The sequence below is a fragment of the Ursus americanus genome, chromosome 1 (genome assembly GCF_024610735.1).
Source record: "Ursus americanus isolate L20-20 chromosome 1, mUrsAme1.1.p, whole genome shotgun sequence".
In the NCBI taxonomy this organism is placed as follows: Eukaryota; Metazoa; Chordata; class Mammalia; order Carnivora; family Ursidae; genus Ursus; species Ursus americanus.
The window spans coordinates 54,945,108-54,966,915 of NC_142127.1; the positions used below are offsets into that span (position 1 = coordinate 54,945,108).

At 36.9% G+C, this 21,808-nt stretch overlaps 1 protein-coding gene across 1 annotated transcript in view; it reads right to left on the reverse strand.

The window, feature by feature from the left end:
* Nucleotides 1-21,808, reverse strand: part of PDE11A (phosphodiesterase 11A) — a 361,649-nt gene that overhangs the window by 296,399 nt on the left and 43,442 nt on the right. Inside the window, exon 2 of the mRNA XM_045806179.2 lies at nucleotides 12,542-12,700. Within this exon, the coding sequence (XP_045662135.1) occupies nucleotides 12,542-12,700 (159 nt within the window). The remainder of the gene's footprint in view (nucleotides 1-12,541; nucleotides 12,701-21,808) is intronic.

Below are 21,808 nucleotides of genomic sequence, written 5' to 3' on the forward strand. Positions count from 1 at the left end.
TTTCAGAGCATCTCTGGGCAGCTCTAACTTACATAACCTCATTTTTCAAAAGTGTTCATTACTTTCTCCCCCTCTTAACATGCTCTCACTCCAGCTCAGGGCCTCCCCGGGGGAACTTTGCTGCCTGCTTTGGTAATACAGTAGTGCCTACCTTTGAGACTTTTTCTCATTTCTAAATGGAGTGTGCAGAATATGAAGGGGGGGGGGACAATGCTCCTATTGTTGGTGATTGGCAATGGAATCAGAATCTGCCAGTGCAAATAGCCTACAATCATATCTAGCCAGGTTATTATCCAGGGCACATGTGGGAGAAATAAAAGGAAATAATGGAAAATGACAGAAAGAAATGGCTTCATTTCTACTCCAATACAGAAAAAAAAAAAAGGAAAGGAAAAAATAAATATCCAAGATATTTTTAAAATCAATACATTATTTAAAATAAAAATTATGAAGTATGTTATCAAGTCATCTTATATTCTATTTGAAATGTAGCATCATTTAAATAGCATACTCCATAATTTTGCTAAACAAAAAAAACAACCCCCTAAGCTAGAGATAATTCAGTGGAACACCTCACTTCTCTGCTCAGTGAAATTGAACACTATTTGCAAATTCTGACTTGCAAAAAGCAAAAGAAAGCTACAGTTAGACTTATCCTCACCTTCTTTTCATTTTCAGGAGGGGAAAAAATACATTAAAACCATACATGTAAAATGTTTTTATTTGTCAGTGAAACACAAAAATGGAATAAAAGGAAAAGATTAAATCATCTACTTAATAGTTGTATGTATACGAAGACATCACTATTTTTTAATAATTTCTAACTCTTTAGCCTGTTAGTGTTTTTATTTTTCTTACAGACATAAAACTCAAACTTGGTTACAGATATTTATAAAAGGACAGAATGCCTCCAGCAATGTAATTTAGAAATTATGTTTTACTCAGTCACACACTCTCCCTGAAATTTATTAAGTATGCAGAATCTCACATTTTATTTAACCAACCATGCATGTACACCAGGAGTATTCATGAGTCTCCAAAGTGAAGATGACGTAATAGAAAAATAACAAACACCCGCCAAGCATTCCAACATGTCATAAGAAGATGGACAGGCAGAGATGATCCCAGCTCTGTCACTTACAAAATAAGTGATGCTGGACACATTATTAGAATTTCTCACATTTAGTTTTCCCATCCATAAAGTGAGGATGATAATAATTATCCACAGGGTTGTTGGGGATTAAATGATTAAATGAGATAATGTATGCAGAACACTTACCACAGAGTAGACAATAGATGTTTTTCTCTATTCTTATTTTCTAAGAAAAAAAAAACACTGAGAGATATTCCATGCTCTTTTATGTCTAAAATTTGCTTTTTTTTAGCAAAGATAATGTGAAATTACGTGTGCCCATGGAGCAGGGCAGGTTTAATATGCCACTGAAGAACAGACAGTTGTCCTATCAAGAATTCACCCTCCAGAGATAATCAAAAAGCCATACTCCAAATGTGGCTATTACAAGCGCTCCAGAGGGTTTTGCCTGTCATTAATAGGGTGGTGCTTCGCCAATGTTAAAAATGGACTTTCACTGGTGAAATTAATAGCGTATTAAACAGCACAATGGATATTAGATATGGACGGTAATTACTGAAATTAGTGGTATGCAGGATATATATATTGGTAATGCTATTCTAGAGACATCCCCCAACCCTTGTATCTTTAATAAGTATAAAAATCTAGCAAGTTCCAAACTAGTATCCATAGGGATGGAGCCTGAGGCTGTCCAATCCTGCCATTCGGTCAAAGGATTCTGATTGTCTGATGTCCACCACAAGAGCAACCAGATTCTGCTTCAGAGATATTGTGAGTGGTATTTTGATCACCTAACATTAAGAGACTTGGACTTCATAAAGCTAACTGAACAGTGTCTGTACTATTTGACCTGACTTGCCAATAAGTTTTTGTTTAAATAAATGTCTATATATGCAGCAGAATTTGTTCTGAGATCACCTTTCATTAAAACCAAGTAGCAAAGTTACAGGATAATTAGTAGTCAACTCCTACTTACTGAAAACTTTTTGGCAACTATTACGAAGCACCTAGGTGTTATTATGAACAACCTAATAGCTGCGTGTGGCCCAACTGGCTTAGGTCAGTTTGCTTCATGCTAGTCTTTTTTTCTTTTTCTCTTTTTAAAGATTTATTTATCTACTTTAGAGAGAGAGAGAGAGAGTGTGTGTGTGTATGTGTGCATGAGTTGGGGGAAGGGCTGATGGAGAGAATCTTCAAGCAGACTCCCTGCTGAGCACAGAGCCCCAAGCAGGGCTTGATCTCACAATCCATGAGATCATGACCTGAGCTGAAACCAAGAGTCGGACACTTCGACTGAGCCACCCAAGTGCCCTAGTCTTTTCTCTAATTAAAAAAAAAATATTAACTTAGATTAATGGTTAATTCATTCCTTGTGGAATGCATACACACACAGAATAAATTGAAGGAGTGGAAATAAAGTGAAATTACAAATCAAAAGAATGCAATTTTTAAAAATTTTTATGTTGAAGCTGGTAAAGTTGCAGTGAGTTGATATTTGGCTATTGGCATCATAAAGTAACACCATTTTCTGGGGAGAGAAATGGGTCAAATTGATCATGAGCCTTAAAAATATATGTTCCACCAATAACCACATGAAAGTATGTTCAACATCATTAGCTATCAGGATAAGGCAAATCAAAACCAGAGTGAAATACCACTTCATACGCACTAGGATGACTAATCAAAAAGACTGATAATAACAAGTATTGGCGAGGATGTGGAGAAATTAGAACACTCACACATTGCTAGTGGAAATGTAAAATAGTGCAGCCATTTTGGAAAACAGTCTGGTAGTTCCTCAAAGGGTTAAACATTAGAGCTACCATATTGACCCAGAAATTCCACTCCTAGGTACATATCCAAGAAAAATGAAAACTGGTATGCAAATGTTCACAGCAGCATTATTCATAATAGCCAAGAAGTAGGAGCAACACAAATGTCCGTCAACTGAGGAATGGATAAATAAAATGTGGTGTATCCATATAACAGAATATTATTCAGCCACCAAAAGAAATGAAGTAGCACTGATACATGATGCAACACGAATGAATCTTGAAAACGTTATGCTAAGTGAAAGGGGCCTGTCACTGAGGACCACATGCTGTATTGTTCCATTTATACACATTGCCCCAAATAGGCAAATCCATAAAGACAGGAAGTACATTGGTGGTTGACTAAAACTGAGAGGGCTGGGGGAAAATAAGAATGACTGCTGGTGGGTATGAGGTTTCTCTTGGGGTGATGAAAATTTTCTCAAATTCAGTGTGGTGCTAGTTACACATCTCTACAAATATACTAAAAACCACTGAATTGTATGTTTTAAATAAATGAACTCTATGGCATGGAATATACCACAATATGGCTGTTGTACAAATTACTAATGTTCAAGCTCCTTGACCCAGTAACCCTAACCATCAGTTTGAACCACAGAAAATTACCAATATTTTTGACCTACAAAACAGCAACTTAATATAGCTATTCTAAGACGCAATACAAGGTTTATTTATAAAGAAGTCATTCATTGTAATTTAATTAAAACATGACTTTTTTTAAAGATTTATTTATTTTAGAGAGAGAGAACCCACATGAGCAGGGGCAGGAGCAGAGGGAGAGAGAGAGTCCTCAAGCAGACTCCCCATTGAGTGCAGAGCCCACAAGGGGCTTGATCCCAAGACCCTGAGATCACGACCTGAGCTGAAATCAAGAGTGGACCACTCAACCAACTGAGCCACCCAGGAGCCCAGAATATGATTTTGGAAACAACCTAAATGCTGAGGGGGAAAAAATGATTAAATAAACTATTGTATAATTACATGGTAGAACATAATGCAAACATATAAATTACCTCCTTGAAGAAGTATTTAAAGCATGACAAAATACCAGGTATGCTACCTGATGCAAATTAGGAAATATATTTTCATTCACAGGCAAAAATAAATAAATGTAAGGAAGTACACCAAGAATATTAACAGAATTATTTCTGAAAGTTAGGATTATGGGTGATTTTAGTTTTCCCTTTATCTTTGTACTTCGCAAATTTTCCATAACAGGCTTGCATTACTCTTATAATTAGAAAACAATCTTTCATAAAAGAAAAGGAAAATAAAACAAGAAAGACCGAGATGCCTAATTCAAAGATAGCCAGATGTACTTGGAATTCTACTAAATTTCACTTTTAATCAAAAAAGAATTTGACTTAAGTTTTCAAAATTCCAAATCAAGTATTTCAGCCTCTAAGATGAAAAGAAGAAACCCTGCTGTTTTATTCAGACAATAACACTAAACTAGTTACTCAAAGACAGTCTTAATCTGTCTTCATTTGAAAGCTTTGCTAACCAGGAATCCACAACACCCTGTTCTAGTTCTTTAGAAGTAATTCTTCCTGCCAACAAGTGCTTATTTATTTCTGATCTGCGATTGCATATCATCCTCCCTTGTCCAAGCCATGTATAAATCAGAGATAGAGTTTATATGACAGTTTTTTGTCATTTTGCACTTCTAGAAGTGGCTTGACTAATAAGAGTATTTCATGTCCTGCCAGCTAGTAAAAGCCATAGATGTATTATTGGTCTCTGAAAATCAGAATGCACTGAACTTCTCTCAGTCCCTGACCCTTCTCTCCCAGATGCCCCAGAGTCCTGTCTGTCCAGCCCTATATATCTACAGCCTGGCGGTGTCCAGGTTTAAGATCGTCAGGTCTCTTAACATCCCCAGTTCAGCTGATGGTCATTTGAGACCGTGATTACAGTGTGATACTCATGAGCAAATGCAGCACAAAGATCCTTGAGGTAAGCACAATAACAAGACAACACTTTCTTGTACTTCACGTTTAGCGCCCGGGGCAGCCTAGAGGGACACACACTTTACGTGAACACCTGGAGTTTCGAGCAAAAAAGAAAGAGATTCAATTGAAGAGTCCATCACAATTTATCATAGTTATTTGAAAAGGAGCCTTGGATCAAATCTCGCTCCCTAGTAAAAGACGCTATTTTATTGTGAGCCCTTTTGATATACTTAATAAAGCGTACTTCCGTAAGTAGAAGCTACAGAAAAAATTATTGAATTATCTAATTTATAAAAATTATACATCTAATCACTATTTAAAGTTATGTTATATACTCACATATTTACTTCGTTTATTGTCTGTCTTTACCACAAAAATTAAACTCGGAGAGAGGAGGAATTTTTGTCTGTCTTATTCATCAGTTTAACTCCAGTACTGGGAATAGTGTCTCAAACATAGTGTCTACTAAGTAGAAACTCAGTCAGTAGTGAGTGAGTGAATGGTTCCTCTGCACAATGGAACACTATTCAGCTGCTAAAAATGATATTCGGATCAATGATCACTCAAAATCCTCTCCATTCTGCATTGGAACAGTTATTGCCGTGTAAATTGTTTAGTTCGTTTATTTCATGTTCCTGCTAAATGCAAACTACCCTCCAAGGTTTTGCAAAGTATATGGAAAGAGATAGAAAGAAGGATGCTGCATCTAAGCACTTATCATTTCCTTGGTAACTCTTGGAAATATAAAAAACAGAAACTAAGAAAGCAGGAAAGTATAAATGCCAGCATTATCAGCCACCTGATGACATCAGAACTTTTGCAAGGGGCTTGCAAACTTACGTGCATACCAAGCATTATTTGCATCTGAAATATAAAATGCACATTGTAGGCACTGCCCTTCATTTTGTTGGTTGTTGTACTACTGATTTTTTTTTTTGTACATCCTGATTATTTGGTCACTATATATTTTCTAAATTGATTGTTAGTCAAAATCCAACTGTAATCATTGGGGACATCTGAAAAAAAATGTTACACTATAAAATATTAGAACCACTATTAAGAACAAACAACAATCACTTCTGGAATAGTGTCTCCTTAAATCTGAGACGTCAGACTTGGACTTAAACCTTAGAAAAGGATAAAGAAGAAGAGACTTTTGTGCAGTTAGATATGAATATAAGTCAAGCACAAGACCAAATCTGGGACAGAGTTACCATTTTTTGTTGAATGTGAACCCCTAAGATGATCCCAACAGGTAGACCTGCCTTGTTATCCTAAAGTTAGACTGCCTAAGGAAGAGGCAGAGAATTGTGCTAGAAGTCCACAACAATATTTCTCCAATATGAAAAATTCCCTGAAACTTAACCTGAGTTCTGACAGGGACTGTGTTGGTAATGGTTTTCCTGTAGATCTTATTTGTTTCTGAACCTCTAGGTCAGATATAGTACAGGGAACACATAGAACATGAACAAATGAGTCTCTGAAGCTCTTGTAGTTTCACAGTAATCATATGGGACCTGGGTAATAGCTCTTAAAAGGCAAATAGTGCAGTGACTAGCCGGTTTAAATGTAGATAAAGTACTACAATCAACGAGTTAGGAGATTTCATCCAAATTTTTCTAGGACTGAAATTTTATTGATCAAGTATAACTTGAAATCAAAAGCCATCTGCCAGGACTTCTAAAACATTTCTGCTAAACACTGATGATGATGATGATGATGATGATGATGATGATGATGATGATTAGAGAGAGGGGGAGAGAGCGTGGGAGAAGGGAAGAGGGAGAAGGAGAGAGAGAATCTCAAGCAGACTCCTTACTGAGCCCAAGCCTGACACAGGCTCAATTTCATGACCCTGAGATCATGACCTGAGCCGAAATCAAGAGTCAGACGCTTAACCGACTGAGCCACCCAGGCACCCTTAAACACTGATTTTTAATTATAATTTTATTGCCACAGGTTTGAAAATCTAACTTAATTGGATATAGGTAGAAAAGGAGGGGGGGAATGAGATAAGAACACAAAGGTCACTTCTTACAATTAGTTAATTCACTGCTCATTTAGCAGTTGAGTATCCAAAAGACAATAGAGCATTAATAGAAAACACATAAACTTGCCTGGTGGAATTGCAATACCACTAGCCATGTACACAAGAGATTTTTCAAAATTATAACTATTTGAAAAGTACTTTTGAAAAGTACCTCTGTGTAGAAACTAACTCTTCAGAAGATGACAGAAAAAGCCTGTCCGTCTTGCTTCCATTGAGCTGATTTTATTAAACTGACTATTTGTTTGGGGATTGGCTATTATGGCAAAACTAAAGCTTGCAGCCATATCTAAAGAGTTTCTTAAAAAAAAAAAATCAATCCTATGCCAGTCAAATTCCATACAAGTCACACATCTGTGAGCTGCATTCAGTCTACTGGGACCCCCAATTTGTCACCCTATCAGCAAGACATATTCAATTTCCTTTCTTCTCACCAAAATGAATTGTAATACCTTTTGCACCCTTGACATCTCACCAGGATCCTAAACATTAGCCTTTGTACAATCAGGAACAGCTTAAAAATGTAAAGCCAAGAGCTTATCAAATCCTTCTCATTACTTGGCCTGTTGTAAATAACAAAACTCCAGCTTTTGCAAGTCTCATTGGCATCATCCGTACACTTTCCTCAACATCAATTGGCAGGGCAGCGTCACCCATAACGAATTCCTGGAATGTGGCCAGTCCCGGCAGCCAAGCTCAGCTGGCTGCATCCCAGCTCTGCATGGTGTCTGAACATGCTGGCACGAAGGAGAGCAGCAGAGTAGCTGAATATTATGAATTATAAGCTGGACAGAGGTGACCACACACTAAAGAAACCCTGTAGAGATTAGCTAAAGAACTTTAAGACACAACTGCTCATATGTCAGCTATTGGAAAGTGTAAGCAATAGACATAGACTTTATGCAACATGGCAATAAGAAATGGCTCCTTTGGGAACCAGGTATGGGCAACCTGGGAAGGGCAGATAAGAGCCCATGTTCATTTCCATATTCCAGGTTTCATCTGGCCTGCCCCTACACCTTGATAGATCACCAATGTTTGCTCCCATCCAGGTCCCATTTTATTCAGCAAAATAATGCCTCTCTTTACTCACCGAAGAATAACAAAGTGATAAATTAATTGGATGCAAGGAGCATAGTCATACCACCTGAATCAGCTAGCTTATACGTATCACTGAAGAACAGGGACATTTGCTAGAAACCCATGAAGTGAACCAGGAAATTCCAATCATCTCCTTTGTATGATCTGCCTTTGTGTGCACTTCCAATGTGAATTATAGAACTAGTAATTTGTCAGTATGTAATTTAAATTATTAATATGTGCCTATGGTAGACTGTTATTTCACACAAAACTCTAACCACTGCTGATAAAATTACTGCTATTATGCAAGAACTTTAAAGAGTATGATGATTTTAAAGTCATTAAAAGTGAAGTTTTTAGGCAGGGTCTGGATGACCATCTGTCAGGTAAAGATTCCTGCATTGGATGAGGGCAGGGTTAGTGGGAAATTATCTTGATGACCTTTCCAGGCTTTTCCATCAACTTTATGTGATACAGCACAGCCACTGAAATATAGGCATAGAATTTTCAAGAGACACAATATAATCCTATGTACAATTGTGTTAGATACATGAATAACCCAGAAATGAATATATCACATTTAATTTTCAATTTATCCTGGGCAAATAATTTACTGATTCTCATATTGCAAAATGTTTGGAATTACACCATACACAACACAGCTGATACTCTCCAGAAGTTGACATTTTAAGATATCAGGACATACAAATCATATTACGCTAAATGTGCAATAAATTTACCACTATGCACACGAATGATGACATAGCACTTATGTGTATGAAGTAAAATAACAAATAAGGTTCACATTATTTTAGTTTTACTTTGAAATAGATGACAAGATTTCATGAAATTCATTTACTGGTAAGTGCTACCTTAAGCACTTTACATCTCTATTTTATCCCTCACCACAACACTATTACGGAGGTTCTGAGGCTAAGAAAAATTCAGCGACTCGCTCAAGGTCACTCAGCTAATAAGCAGCAGGGCAAAGACTTGAACCTGCTTCGAAGACTATCTGATCTGGAACCCCCTACCTAGCACTGAGCATGGGGCTTCCAGGTCCCTTCCTTTCTTCCTTACTAGCAGGCAACACTGAAACTTCTGCTGCTTAAGTTTATAATGGTGAGTGTGGGAGGAGGTGGTCTGAAGCTTGCCTGGCAGACTGAGGAAAACTAATTTGAGTTTTAAAATAGGAACTGAACAAAGTTGGCAGGGCTTTGCAAAAAAGAGGTATAGGCATGCTACTACTCTTGTAAATAGGTTCAGTATTCCCGAAAGCTATCTGTATCTTGGAATGAGAGCTATAAAACTTTTCTTGCCCTTTGACTCAGTAATTTCAGTCTTTGGAATATACCCCAAGGAAATAACACAAAAGAAAAAGGTAATTTGTTCAAGATGTTCATTCAGGGGCTATTTGAATTAGTGAAAAACTGGAAATAACCCAAATTTCCAGTAATAGGACAATGACTAAGCAAACTAGGCTATGTAGAAAAAGAAAAAGAAAAAACTTCATAATCCCTAATAATGGCAAATGTAGACTACATTCACATTTGGACATATAGGTAAGAAATAACTCTAAAAAGTAGAATACAAATTAGTATAAGCATAGTCTTGTGGCAAGACTTTTTTTTTCACTTGTGCCAAGTAAAATACTCTGTGCATTAAAAATCACACAAGAGAAATGTGAATTCATAAAGAAGTATATGCCTCATTTCATTGTTGTAACTCCCAACAATGGAACTGGTCATACAGGCTATCCTTAATAAAAACTTAAAGACAACTTATATAGAGCTAGTTTTTAAACCAATACCAGACTGTATTTCGCATGTATTAATGTGCCGTCAGTGAGAGCTGATTTTTTTATGAGGACTTATTATGTGCTAGATGCTCTTCCAACTGCTTTTCCTATATCCTCTCATATAACTCCCCAACAGCCTCATGAGATAGGTATTATTATTATTATCATCTCTCTTCCAAGAGGAGGCAATTGGAGCACAGAACAGCTAAGCAACTTGCCCAGGTCACACAGGCTATGGCAGATGTGGAATTCAACCAGGGTAGACTGTTGCTATGGTCTACATGCAGCCATTATGCCGTAACATCTTCTCTTATTTGAAAGAAGTATCTAGATCTTGTTCTTTCCCATTAATCGTTTCCAGATTTTGTTTTCTGCTTTTCTTCTTCACCACGTCTGTTTGGTTTATAATCTATAGAATCCTTGCAGGAAAGAACAATCACCGGAAACAGAAGTTGAGATAAAATACTCCCCATCTAGTGTCAACCGCGTGAACATAATCAACTTGCCCGAACTGGTGAGACTTTGTCCAAGAAGTAAGACTAGAGTAGGGTTTTTAAATCAGGTGAGGGAACTGGAGAGGCTGAAAAATAAAATCCTATTGTGGGCACATGGGATAATTGAAAAGGAGAAAAATATAACACATGGAGCAAATGTGATACTCAAATGACATTGAATCTAAGAAATAAGTTGCCTGATGATAAGTGACAAATATAGAAGAACATTTCAAACTCTTGGGAAAATGATAATTTAAAAATTTATGTTTTATATTTACCTAGCTTCTTATATTTTACAAAGTATTTGTAATTTATGATCTTATTTAATTCTCACGCTGTAAATGGTGAATAGTATAGTTGATAGGGGAGAAAACAGAGAGTCACAAGATTAAGTGTCTGACCCAAAAGCAGGCCCATTTGTCCTTAGTGGGGCCGGACCTCCGTCCCAGCCCTCGTTCTCAGTAGAGCTAAACACTGATGCTATTCAAGACAAAGCCCGGTGCAGACCTTCCCTGTAAATCATTCAGAGCCCATGAAGCCCTAGGCCATAAGTATAAATACACTGAGAGAAGTCCAGAAAACAAATCTAATATAAGTGCAGAGATGAGAATTAAATATGTAACAGGATCCTTTTAAATGAAGGAGGCAGAGTAAAGGCAGGACTACCATCTATAAACTCAACTGTTTGGGAAATGTGGGCAGGTAGTTGTATGTTCAGAAAAACACAAAACTCTAATCCTTTTATCTGAATCCTTATAAGAGGCACATTGTAAGACTCTGTCACATTTGGTAGAAAATAACATTGTTGCTTTATCGGTACATTCCATGGAAACATTTGCAGAGTGAATGAGGCAGCCTACAATTTATATATCCCTAAACGTCCTCACCTTCTCATGGGACTCCATTTTATGGAAGCCTAGGCTTTCTTGAGAGACCAGAGCAAATGCTGCCTCTTCTAAGAAGTCCCTTCAGGTTCTTCAAGTGAGATGAACCCTCCCTTTCCTAGGCATTCATAGCACGTTCTAGGTCATCTTATTGATGATCTTGCCTTCTGCCTTGTTCAGCTCCAGGATGGCATAACACACTTGGGATTTATCTTTGTGCTTCCTACAGCCCCAACACAAGCGCCTTCACACTGTAGTTTTTCACTGAATTGGTAAGAAATTGTCTCAGGTCCTATCACGCTCTAAGGGTTTATAAACCTTTCCCAGGATTTGGGATATTCAAATCCAACAACAGATATGACCTCAGTAAAGGACTCTCTTCACTTAAAAATCTTGCACTGGGTGTTATACGCAACTAATGAATCATCGAACTTTACATCAGAAACCAGGGATGTACTGTATGGTGACTAACATAATATAATAAAAAAAATTAAAATAAAAAAAATTTTGTCTCCTTATAATCATATTTTACGCTGACCTTTTAATATCAGAACATTTGCATTCATTTAATGCATTAGTAATTACCACTAGCAAATAGCAAGCTCACATCCAGAAGGTTAAATTATAGAGTGTCTTTTTTAATCCAATAGGTGTATGGCAGTCATCAAACTTAAACTAATTTGAGATTTGCTTTTACCACAAATTTCATAAATACTCCACCATATTTTATCCAATATGAAGGTAAGAGCTTCAAAGCCAGAAAGAACTTCAGCTTTTTGAAGAGTCTGTCTTTTAATATGAGCTGGTGAATAAACTACGGTGAAAGAACTTAAAATTTCAGAACAAAAAGATATCACTTCTACCAAAGTCAAATGCTCTTCAGGGACAAAAATAATGTTCTTTTTATTAGTAATTTGGAATAACGATTAAATAACATTCATTTTATTGAGATTTTTATATAAGAACTAAGAGAACAATTCTTCATAGTGGTTATGAAAACACAAGAGCAAGTGTTGAGTTTCTGAAACAGTCATCTTCCTAATTCCTTATCTTCCCTTGGGTGGTGGTGTGATCCTCAATTAAAAAGCTTACTTATAAGGAAGATGAAGACCAAGGAAAGAATACTACTGAGTCTTGCAATGAAAAGTAAACTAAGAAAAAGATAAAGTGATTATTTTCAATTGTACCACATTCTATGAAATATCCAAAACTTCCATTACATTTTGTGTAACATGAGAAAAAGCTTTTGATCCATGAATAGGTTAATCCAACAACTATTCACAGAAGTCCTGTCCTTTGCAGGGAGAATAGCAATCAATGATCAAGGAAGAGTACAAGTCACAAAAGGCATGAAAACTTACCTTTTCATCATCTTCAGTAAATGGAGCACCTTCAGGAATCTTATTTATCGCTTGGGCCACACCAATAATCTCACCATCACTGCTTCGGATAGGCATGCACAATAGTGATTTTGTCTTGTAACCAGTTAGTTTGTCAATTTCATCATTGAATCTTCGATCCTAAAAATTAGACAGAGAAGGCATTAAATGCATGTGCATTGTTATCAGGGAGAAGGGGAGAGATGTGTATTTCTGTGTATGATATTTTATCACTAGGAAATGATATTTTATCATTTTATCCAATGAATTTTTAATAACAATACCAGATTTGATTTCATGTTGAAGTCACCAAAGGAACAAAAATGAAAATAAATCATTACCATAGTTGTTAACCATGGTAAATGATGAAAAAACTTTAAACCTGACTATAACAACATCTCAAAGTTGGAGAAGGGGCAAGTGTTTTTTGTTTTTATTTTTTTTGGGGGGGGGGAACACACACTCAAGAGCAGGGGGAGAGACTGAGGGAGAGGGAGAGAGAAAATCTTAAGCAGCCTCCATGCCCATCCTGGGGACCATCTTGGAGCACAACACGGGGCTCAATCTCAGGACTCTGAGATCATGACCTGAGACGAAATCAAGAATTGGATGCTTACCCAACTGAGCCTTCAAGGCACCTCCCAGGAGCAAGTAATGGAACTCCACACTATGCTATTTATTCAAATATGTTATTTCAACTGATTATGAAGTATCATATAAGAAAAAGACCTAATAAATTCATATTAAGCACTATGAAAAAATATGCAGAAAAGCACTACTTTACTTCTGGTCAAAATGTCCTATGAAAAAAGAACCTATGAGTCCCTAATGATACTTTAAAAAAAACAAAAACAAAAACAAAACAGTATGATGGAAGGGAGGAGAGAAAAGCCTTCTTTATAGAATGTCAGCTTAAAAAATGTAGAAGGAATGCTAAATTATATATTATCTGTTTCATGACTACCAATATAATAACATATACAAGCAAGGATCACCAATGGATGCTAATACCATTGAGTGAAAGGTTGTTAAACAAAATATTCACATAGTCTCATGGTGCCACCCCAATGATTCCCTATTAAATTCAAAAACAAAAAGATGTCTTTATTGTGACGACATCGGGTGGACACCACGTTAAACAAGTAATCAAACTTAGCATTACCACTAATGAAACAAAATAATATCATATGCCTCCTGACGGGATGCAACATCATCAAAAACGGAGTGTTCTTGTCAAATGTGTAACATTAATCTGACCATTCAGGAAAAGAAAATTAAGAAAAATGCAGATTATTGGTCATTCTATCAGAAGACTGGCCTGAACTCTTCAAAAATGTCAATATAATGAAAGACAAAAAATTTTAAAATAAAAATAAAATAGGGCTATGGGAGCTGTGCTGGTTTAAAGAAGACTTAAGAGACCTGAAATCTAAATAAAATGTGTGATCCTTCATTGAAAATTATGATGCAATTTCTGGGTGTGGAGGGGTGACAATTAGAGAAAGTTGAACATGGACATTGTGTTAGGTAATACCACTCTATCAACATAAACTTTCGTAGGTGTGACAGTGGTATTATAATTAAGTAGAATGTTCTTTTTTTAGGATATACATTCTATAGCATTTTGGTGTGAAATATCACAATACTTTCAGCTTACTTTCAAATGGTAAGAAAAAGAAGGAAGGGAAGGAGGAAGAAAAGAGGAGAGAGAGAGAGGGAGAAAAGAGACTGGCTCTTGAAAAGTTAACAGAGGCTCTCTGCTCAGCGGGAAGCCTGCTTCTCCCTCTCCCTCTGTCTACTGCTCTGCCTACTTATGCTCTCTCTCTCTCTGTCAAATAAATAAATAAAATCTTCAAAAAAAATAAAAAAGAAAAAGAAAAGGTAACAGGGACTAAAAATGTTCCAAGGAAGATGATAAACTAGATTCCAGCTCACTGCTTCAAGCAAGGGGCTGAGTGGAGTGAAGCTTCTCCCAAGGACTTCAATACTCTTTCTTAAAAGAGGCTTAAAAAGCAACAAAGCCCTGCTGTCTACCATCATCTAAAGCTATGAATTTCATCTGACTAAGAGTTGGGGGAGGCTGGCTGTGGACAGGGTGATAGCCTCAAAACTAAACACTGTTGGCCTTCTGATGAAGTCTGTGTTATCTTCAGTATCACAAGGACAGGAGCCATTAAATCCATACTAAGACCTGGTTCTGGTCTGGGAACTTATGGAAGCTACCCTAAACCCTTAGTTAGGAAGGGAAGAGCCCTGAAGGAGAGACAGAAATCAAAACCCAAACTAAATGAATCTCCTGCTCAAAATGAGCCTGCAACCAAACTTTCAGAAAAACACTAATTTGTGTTAATTTTTTAAAAAAATGTGCCAAGGAACCATTATGTGTCAAGCTGTGAGCTAGGAGATATAGCAGGAAGCAAGAAAGGCATTATCCCAGCTGCACAGAACCTGCAACCTGTAGGTGAGGCAGATGACATATAAACGTATAGTCATGTATTGTAGTAAGTGATACTAGGAAAAGAGCAGGGTGCCGTGAGGGAGATTTAATAGGAGGGGTCTATTTTCATGGTCTATCTGAAAACAGGACAAGTAGGTTATGGCTTGCATCATGAGTTAGAATTAGCCAAAGAAAGTTGGGGAAAACTTTCCAGGAAGTTAGAAGAACACATGTGAAGATCCTGAAGAAGGAAAAAGCTTAATAAGTTCCTCAAACTCCAAGGTCAGTATGGCAAAAGCACAGGGAGTAAAAGGGAGAAAGGAGGGAGGCAGGGGCCAGATGGTATCAAGAATTACAGGCTTGGAAAGGAGTTATAACATTAACCCTAAACGCAATGGAACATCATTGAAGATCTTGAAGCAGAGGATGATATGACTCATTATCCAGCACTTAGCATTCACTGAAATCATCTTGTTAGTTTACTTGTTCTCCCTCCATTAGTATATAAGATCAAAGACAGCAGAGATTTTTGTCTCTCTTGTTTCCTGCTTCATACTGGCATATTGTAGGTGCTCCATAATAGTCATTGTTTTTTTTTTTTTTTTGAGTGATAGGAAGGTTTTTTTTAAGATTGTACTGCAATTATGCAAAATTAGAAAAGATGGAAAGGCCCTAAGGCCCCACATTTCACTCCCTGGTGTGTATTTAGAGATACTTTTGCACATGTATAGAAAAGAGATATACAAATGTTGACTACAAAATCAATTACGAAAAGAAAAAAATGAAAAGTGATTTCGATGTTGGTCAACAGAAAAACAAATTATGATCTCTTGTTCTGATACCGTACTATATAATAATTTTAATGAATAAACTAAAGCTGCTTGTATTAACATGAGCAAATATCAAAAACATGTTAAGTAAAATAGACAACATGTAATCTGATACCAACTATATAATACCACCAATATTTAAAAACGATACTAAACACTATGTATGGATTCAAATATGTACCAAAAGTATAAAGCATACATGAGTATAATAAACTCTAAATTTATGTAAGTAGTTATCTCTGGGAAGGAAGGGAGGAAATTGTGTCAGGACAGGGTATAGAGGAGATTTCAACTCTGCCAACAGTTTTCCTTCTTTAGAAAAAAAAAACACAAACAACTGTGAAGCAAATATAGTACAGTGTTAAGATTTTATAAACCTTGAGGGTTTGTTTCCATCTAAATGTTTGCAATATTTTATAATAAAAAGTTTTTTAAAATAATTATCGTTATATTAGTCACCATACAGTATATCCCCAGTTTTTGATGCAATGTTCCATGATTCATTATTTGCATATAACACCCAGTGCACCACGCAATACATGCCCTCCTTAATACCCAGCACTGGCCTATCCCAATCCCCCAACCTCTGAAGCCCTCAGTTTGTTTCCCAGAGTCTACAGTCTTTCGTGGTTCATTCCCCCTTCTGTTTACCTCCCTTCATTCTTCCCTTTCTTCTCCTACCGATCTTCCTATTTCTTATGTTCCATAAATGAGTGAAACCATATGATAATTGTCTTTCTCTGCTTGACTTATTTCACTTAGCATAATCTCCTCCAGTGCCGTCCATGTTGCTGCAAATGTTGGGTAATCATTCTTTCTGATGGCTAAGTAATATTCATTTGTATATATGGACCACATCTTCTTAATCCATTCATCTGTTGAAGGGCATTTAGACTCCTTCCACAATTTTGTTATTGTGCACAGTGCTGCTATGAACATTGGGGTGCATATGGCCCTTCTCTTCACTACGTCTGTATCTTTGGAGTAAATACCCAGTAGTGCAATGGCTGGATCATACGGTAGCTCAATTTTTAACTTTATAAGGGACCTCCACACTGTTTTCCAAAGTGGCTATACCAACTTGCATTCCCACCAACAGTGTAAGAGGGATCCCCTTTCTCCACATCTTCTCCAACACTTGTTGTTTCCTGCCTTGTCAATTTTTGCCATTCTAACTGGTGTAAGGTGGTATCTCAGTGTTTGGACTTGAATTTCCCTGACGGCTAATGATTTTGAACATTTTTTCATGTGTTAGTTAGCCATTTGTATGTCTTCGTTGGAAAAGTGTCTGTTCATATCTTCTGCCCATTTTTTGATTTGATTATTTGTTTCATGTGTATTGAGTTTGAGAAGTTCTTTGTAGATCTTGGATACTAGTCTTTTATCAGCAGTGTCATTTGGAAATACCTTCTCCCATTCCGTGGGCTGAGTTTAAAACCATTTTAAAAAAATTAAGAACTTTGTGGAAGATGACACAGGATTGGAATATGACAAACCAATTAGGAAATTTCAATGGTCCAGGCAAGACAAGAGGATGGTCTGGGTTAAGAGAAAGGCAATGAAATTACATCGGAAACCGGGGATGTACTGTATGGTGACTAACATAATATAATAAAAAATCATTAAAAAAAAAAAAAAGAAAGGCAATGAAGGTTAGACAGGTTGGAAGTTGAAGTCTACAGTACTTCCTGATGGATTGGTTGAGGATGGGGGACTAGAAAAAGAAGAGTATATCTCTGGTTTTTTTTTTTTAATTTCTTAATTTTTTAAAGATTTATTTATTTATTTATTTATTTATTTATTTATTTATTTGACAGAGAGAGAGAGACAGCCAGCGAGAGAGGGAACACAAGCAGGGGGAGTGGGACAGGAAGAAGCAGGCTCCCAGCGGAGGAGCCTGATACAGCGCTCAATCCCAGAACGCCGAGATCACACCCTGACTGAAGGCAGGTGCTTAACGACTGAGCCACCCAGGCGCCCCTCTGGTTTTAATTCGAGAAACTATGTCACTCATTTAAGAAATTTAAGAATTTAAGAAATGAAACAGATGAACATGGGGGAAAAAAAGGAGAGGCAAACCATAAAACAGAACAACCTGAGGGTTGCTGGAGGGTAGGTGGCTTTGGGATGGGCTAAATGAGTGATAGGTATTAAGGAAGGCACTTGTGATGAGCACTGGGTGTTATATGTAAGTGATGAATCACTAAATTCTACTCCTAAAACTAATATTCAGGAGTAGAACGGTCCTATACACTATATATTATGTTAACTAACTAGAATTTAAATAAAAAATTGAAAAAAAAATTTGAGAAACTATGGACGGAAGTACCATTTACTGGAATGGAAGAGATCCAGATGAAGGTGAAAGTCTACATGTAAAGAAAGTCAAGAAGGTTGATCAATCAGTTTATTAATCAAGGTGAGGTGCATCTTTTGACCTAAGTCACAAGCTGCATGTGAGAACTACCTGAGAAGATTTTCAAAAACCAAAGCTTGGGCTCCCCCCCAAATTGAATCAATGAATATTAGGCATTGGTATTTTTTAAATGTTTATAGGTGATTCTCATATGAGAACTGTCCTGAATGACAAGGAGATTAGTCACTAGTGAGATCAATAAAATTCATTGATAGGGAGAGGCTTAAGATAGGAAAAAACAAGGAGAGCAGCACATATTCGTATATCAGATGGGGTGGACCGTTTTAGACTGGACTTGAAAATCCACTCTGGAGTAGACATGGCCCATCTGTTCTTACCTTTGTGATAACTGGCATCTCTGGAGAAGGGCCTCATCCACCCAAGTCCAACTCTGTGTAGACCAACCACCAAGACTGTGGGGTATTCATTGTCAAACGATCCAAAGCACATGAGAACAACAGACATGGGGATGCTTCAGCATGACCGGGGGCACCAAAATATTATAAACCCTCCCACCATCTCTCCAACTCTCCGTACCCATCTGATAAACTTCTAACTCGAGGAATAAAAAAATCATTATGTTGATATATGTGGCGTTAATCTTACAATTTAAAAGCTGCGAAGAAAGATTTATTTCATTAGGTTTTAGTGGCTTTTTTAAAAAAAATAATTCATCTTAAAATATGCTTTGTCCAAGTCTTCATTACACTACTTATGGGATAATTATCACAAATTAACCCAAAAACTTGATATAATCCATCTAATGGGAGGTCAGAAGAGCTGATATAATTGTACACTTTCCTAATGTATATTAATCTCTAGATTAATTTTCTAATTTTAAAAAATGAAGAAAGTTGAGCAAAAATTGAGGTATAAATTAATTGGAGGAGATGAAGTAAACTAGGGAGATAATTAGATAAAGAAACACATTACTGTGATGTTATACAGAGAAGGAAATTTTAAAAACAGAAGACAGCAAAAAAAAAAAAATAGATTTCACTTGCCAAGTAATGACCACAAATGAGTGTAGTAGTAAGGGAAACATAGGATGTTTTGGAAGACATAGCTGGAGGCCACATCTAGTGTAAGGTCAGAAAAAATCCCCCAAATAAAGTGAAATGTGTAAGCTGACACCCAAAGGATCAATGTCTCAGGAAGAGAAAAATAGTACCCAAAATGCAAAAACAATAGAAAATGGGTAAATTTGAGGAATTGAAAGAAGTTGAATATAGCTCTCAATGGAGGAATCCGAGATGGGACAGGAAAGATCAGCTGGAGACTAATGAAGGGGTGCCTAATGACCAGGTTTAGAATTATAAATTTATCACAGGAAGGGGAGGGCACTAGAGGGTTTTAAGAAGGTGAGTGGGAGTAATATAACTGATTCTTCATTTCAGAAATACCACTCGGGCTTATGTGTAAAGAATGGATTGGAAGCAAGAGATCTAGGTGAGAGGCAAACCATCTCTGGACTGCGATGGTGGTTAATGACAGCAGGGGTGATAGGAATGGACTGAGTTCAAAGATATTTAAGAGGTAGAATCAATAGGACTTGTTGATTAATTTGATGAAAGGTTGTAAAAGAGTAAAAAATGACTCCATATATCGGGTACAGGTACCTGGGTGAGTGGCAGAGCGATTCACTGAGTGAGACACCCAGATTCAGAGGTGGGAATATGAGTTCCCCTGTATACATTTTGAGGTTTAGTTGACTATAGGTCATCCACATGGTGGTATTGCCCCCAAAGTAGTTTGAGAGATAAATTAAATATATATATATATATTTTTTTTTTTTAATTTCAGAAAAAATACTTAGAATGGAAAGTAGAGACAGTTTAGGTAAGAATGAGAAACTCCGATCAATAACTTTTAACCTGAGGTCTGCAGAAGCTCTCCCCACTCAATAGCAAAACTTCAAAGAAGGCCAAGTAAGGAGGAAACAGGACCAATAAGGTGGCAACATTGGGCCTATTTATTGCTGAAAATAGCAACTTGAATAGGAAAGTAACAAATGCCTCTAGGTCTATAATGAAATATCACATAGAGAATGGTGTCCAATTTTTACTCATCTCCCTTAGGACAAAAGAACAAGAAATGATCTACAACAGGTGAGATTTCTAATAAATTAAAGTAAGGGCTTCTTTAATAAGGTTGTTAAAATCTGAAATGAGTTTCTTATGATTGTGGTAGACTCTTCTTGCTTCAAGTATTTTTATGTCATAATATTTTTCCTATCGCAAATATTTTAAGTATAAGTGCTCTTATAAAAAGAAGTGCAGGGATCTTCTCAGTGCCTTTTGTGCAGGCCTATTTTTTGCATGTGACACTCAGCTATGATTTTTAAGATTTAAAAAGACAAAGTCATAAGGCCAAAGGCAATTTTTACTTTTTAGTAATGGAACTGAACTGTGCCTGCTAAATAGAGAACAGTAATTTGGTACATTTCTGACTCAGGATCTTAGCACTTGCAGCCTATTCTGCAAGTTCCTCAGTTGAATGTGATGCCACAAAGCACACCCAGAAAATAAGTCTTACCTACAAGATCCACTGAGGCTGCAGAAAGAATGAACTTCTGCAGTCTGAGTTTTCAGGTCCTTTAGAAAAGAGCTATGTTCACTGCACTCAAGAATCCCAGCCAGCCCCAAAGAGACACAATTTAGAGGCACATAAGGAGCATCAAAGCAAAAGGGAGTCCATCCCTTTTCATTTTCTCTGAGAAGCCACTCAAGGCTCCCCAAGGCAAGAGCCAGAGCTAAGAATCTTATCCGGGTCTTAGACTCATGAAAAGGATGGGTCACATAAGATATCGTTCATCCTCTCTGTATTTAAGGCTTCTCTCCCCAAAACTTTATAGTAAAATTTTTCCAGTGCTCATGATTAAGCCAAGAACTAGTCTTGACCACCGTTTAACCTATAAGGGTGATTGTTTTAACCACAATTTCAACCCTATCTTGGTTCTTCATAGTCAAAATGATCAAACTCTTCAAGTCTGAGAATGTCCACATGATGGTAATCTTTTTAGAAGATACATATGAAGACACATGTAAATGCAAAAAGTCCCTATTAATTCCATGAAATGTTTAATGAATTTGTATCTGAGTCATTGTGTCCATAAATAGAGAAAAGGTGATACAAGATATATGTGTATATATGGTATTTTTTCCTTCTTCAGACTCTTATACATTCATAGGAATAGAACAGCGGTCACCAACCCTTGCTAACATTAGTATCACTTGGGGAACTTTAGGTAACTACTGCTGTCCTAGCTCCACCCTGACCAATTAAATCTTATGGGTGGGCGGAGGAGCTGGACAGGAGATCTGACTTTTGGCGCTCCTACAGCCAAAGTCAGGGTTAAGAACCACTGAATTAGAGGTCCCTTAATAAACCCAAGGCCCCCAGGGGTCTGAGGGGAATACATTGTAAATCACTGCTTTAGAGCTTTCAGGACAAGTGTATTTGTTAGCTTTGTTTTGTTTTGTTATTTTTTCCATCTATTTTCCCCGAAGGCTTAACATACCAGGCCTGCACACCTTCTCCAGCACCCTACTATCTCACCCCTGCAA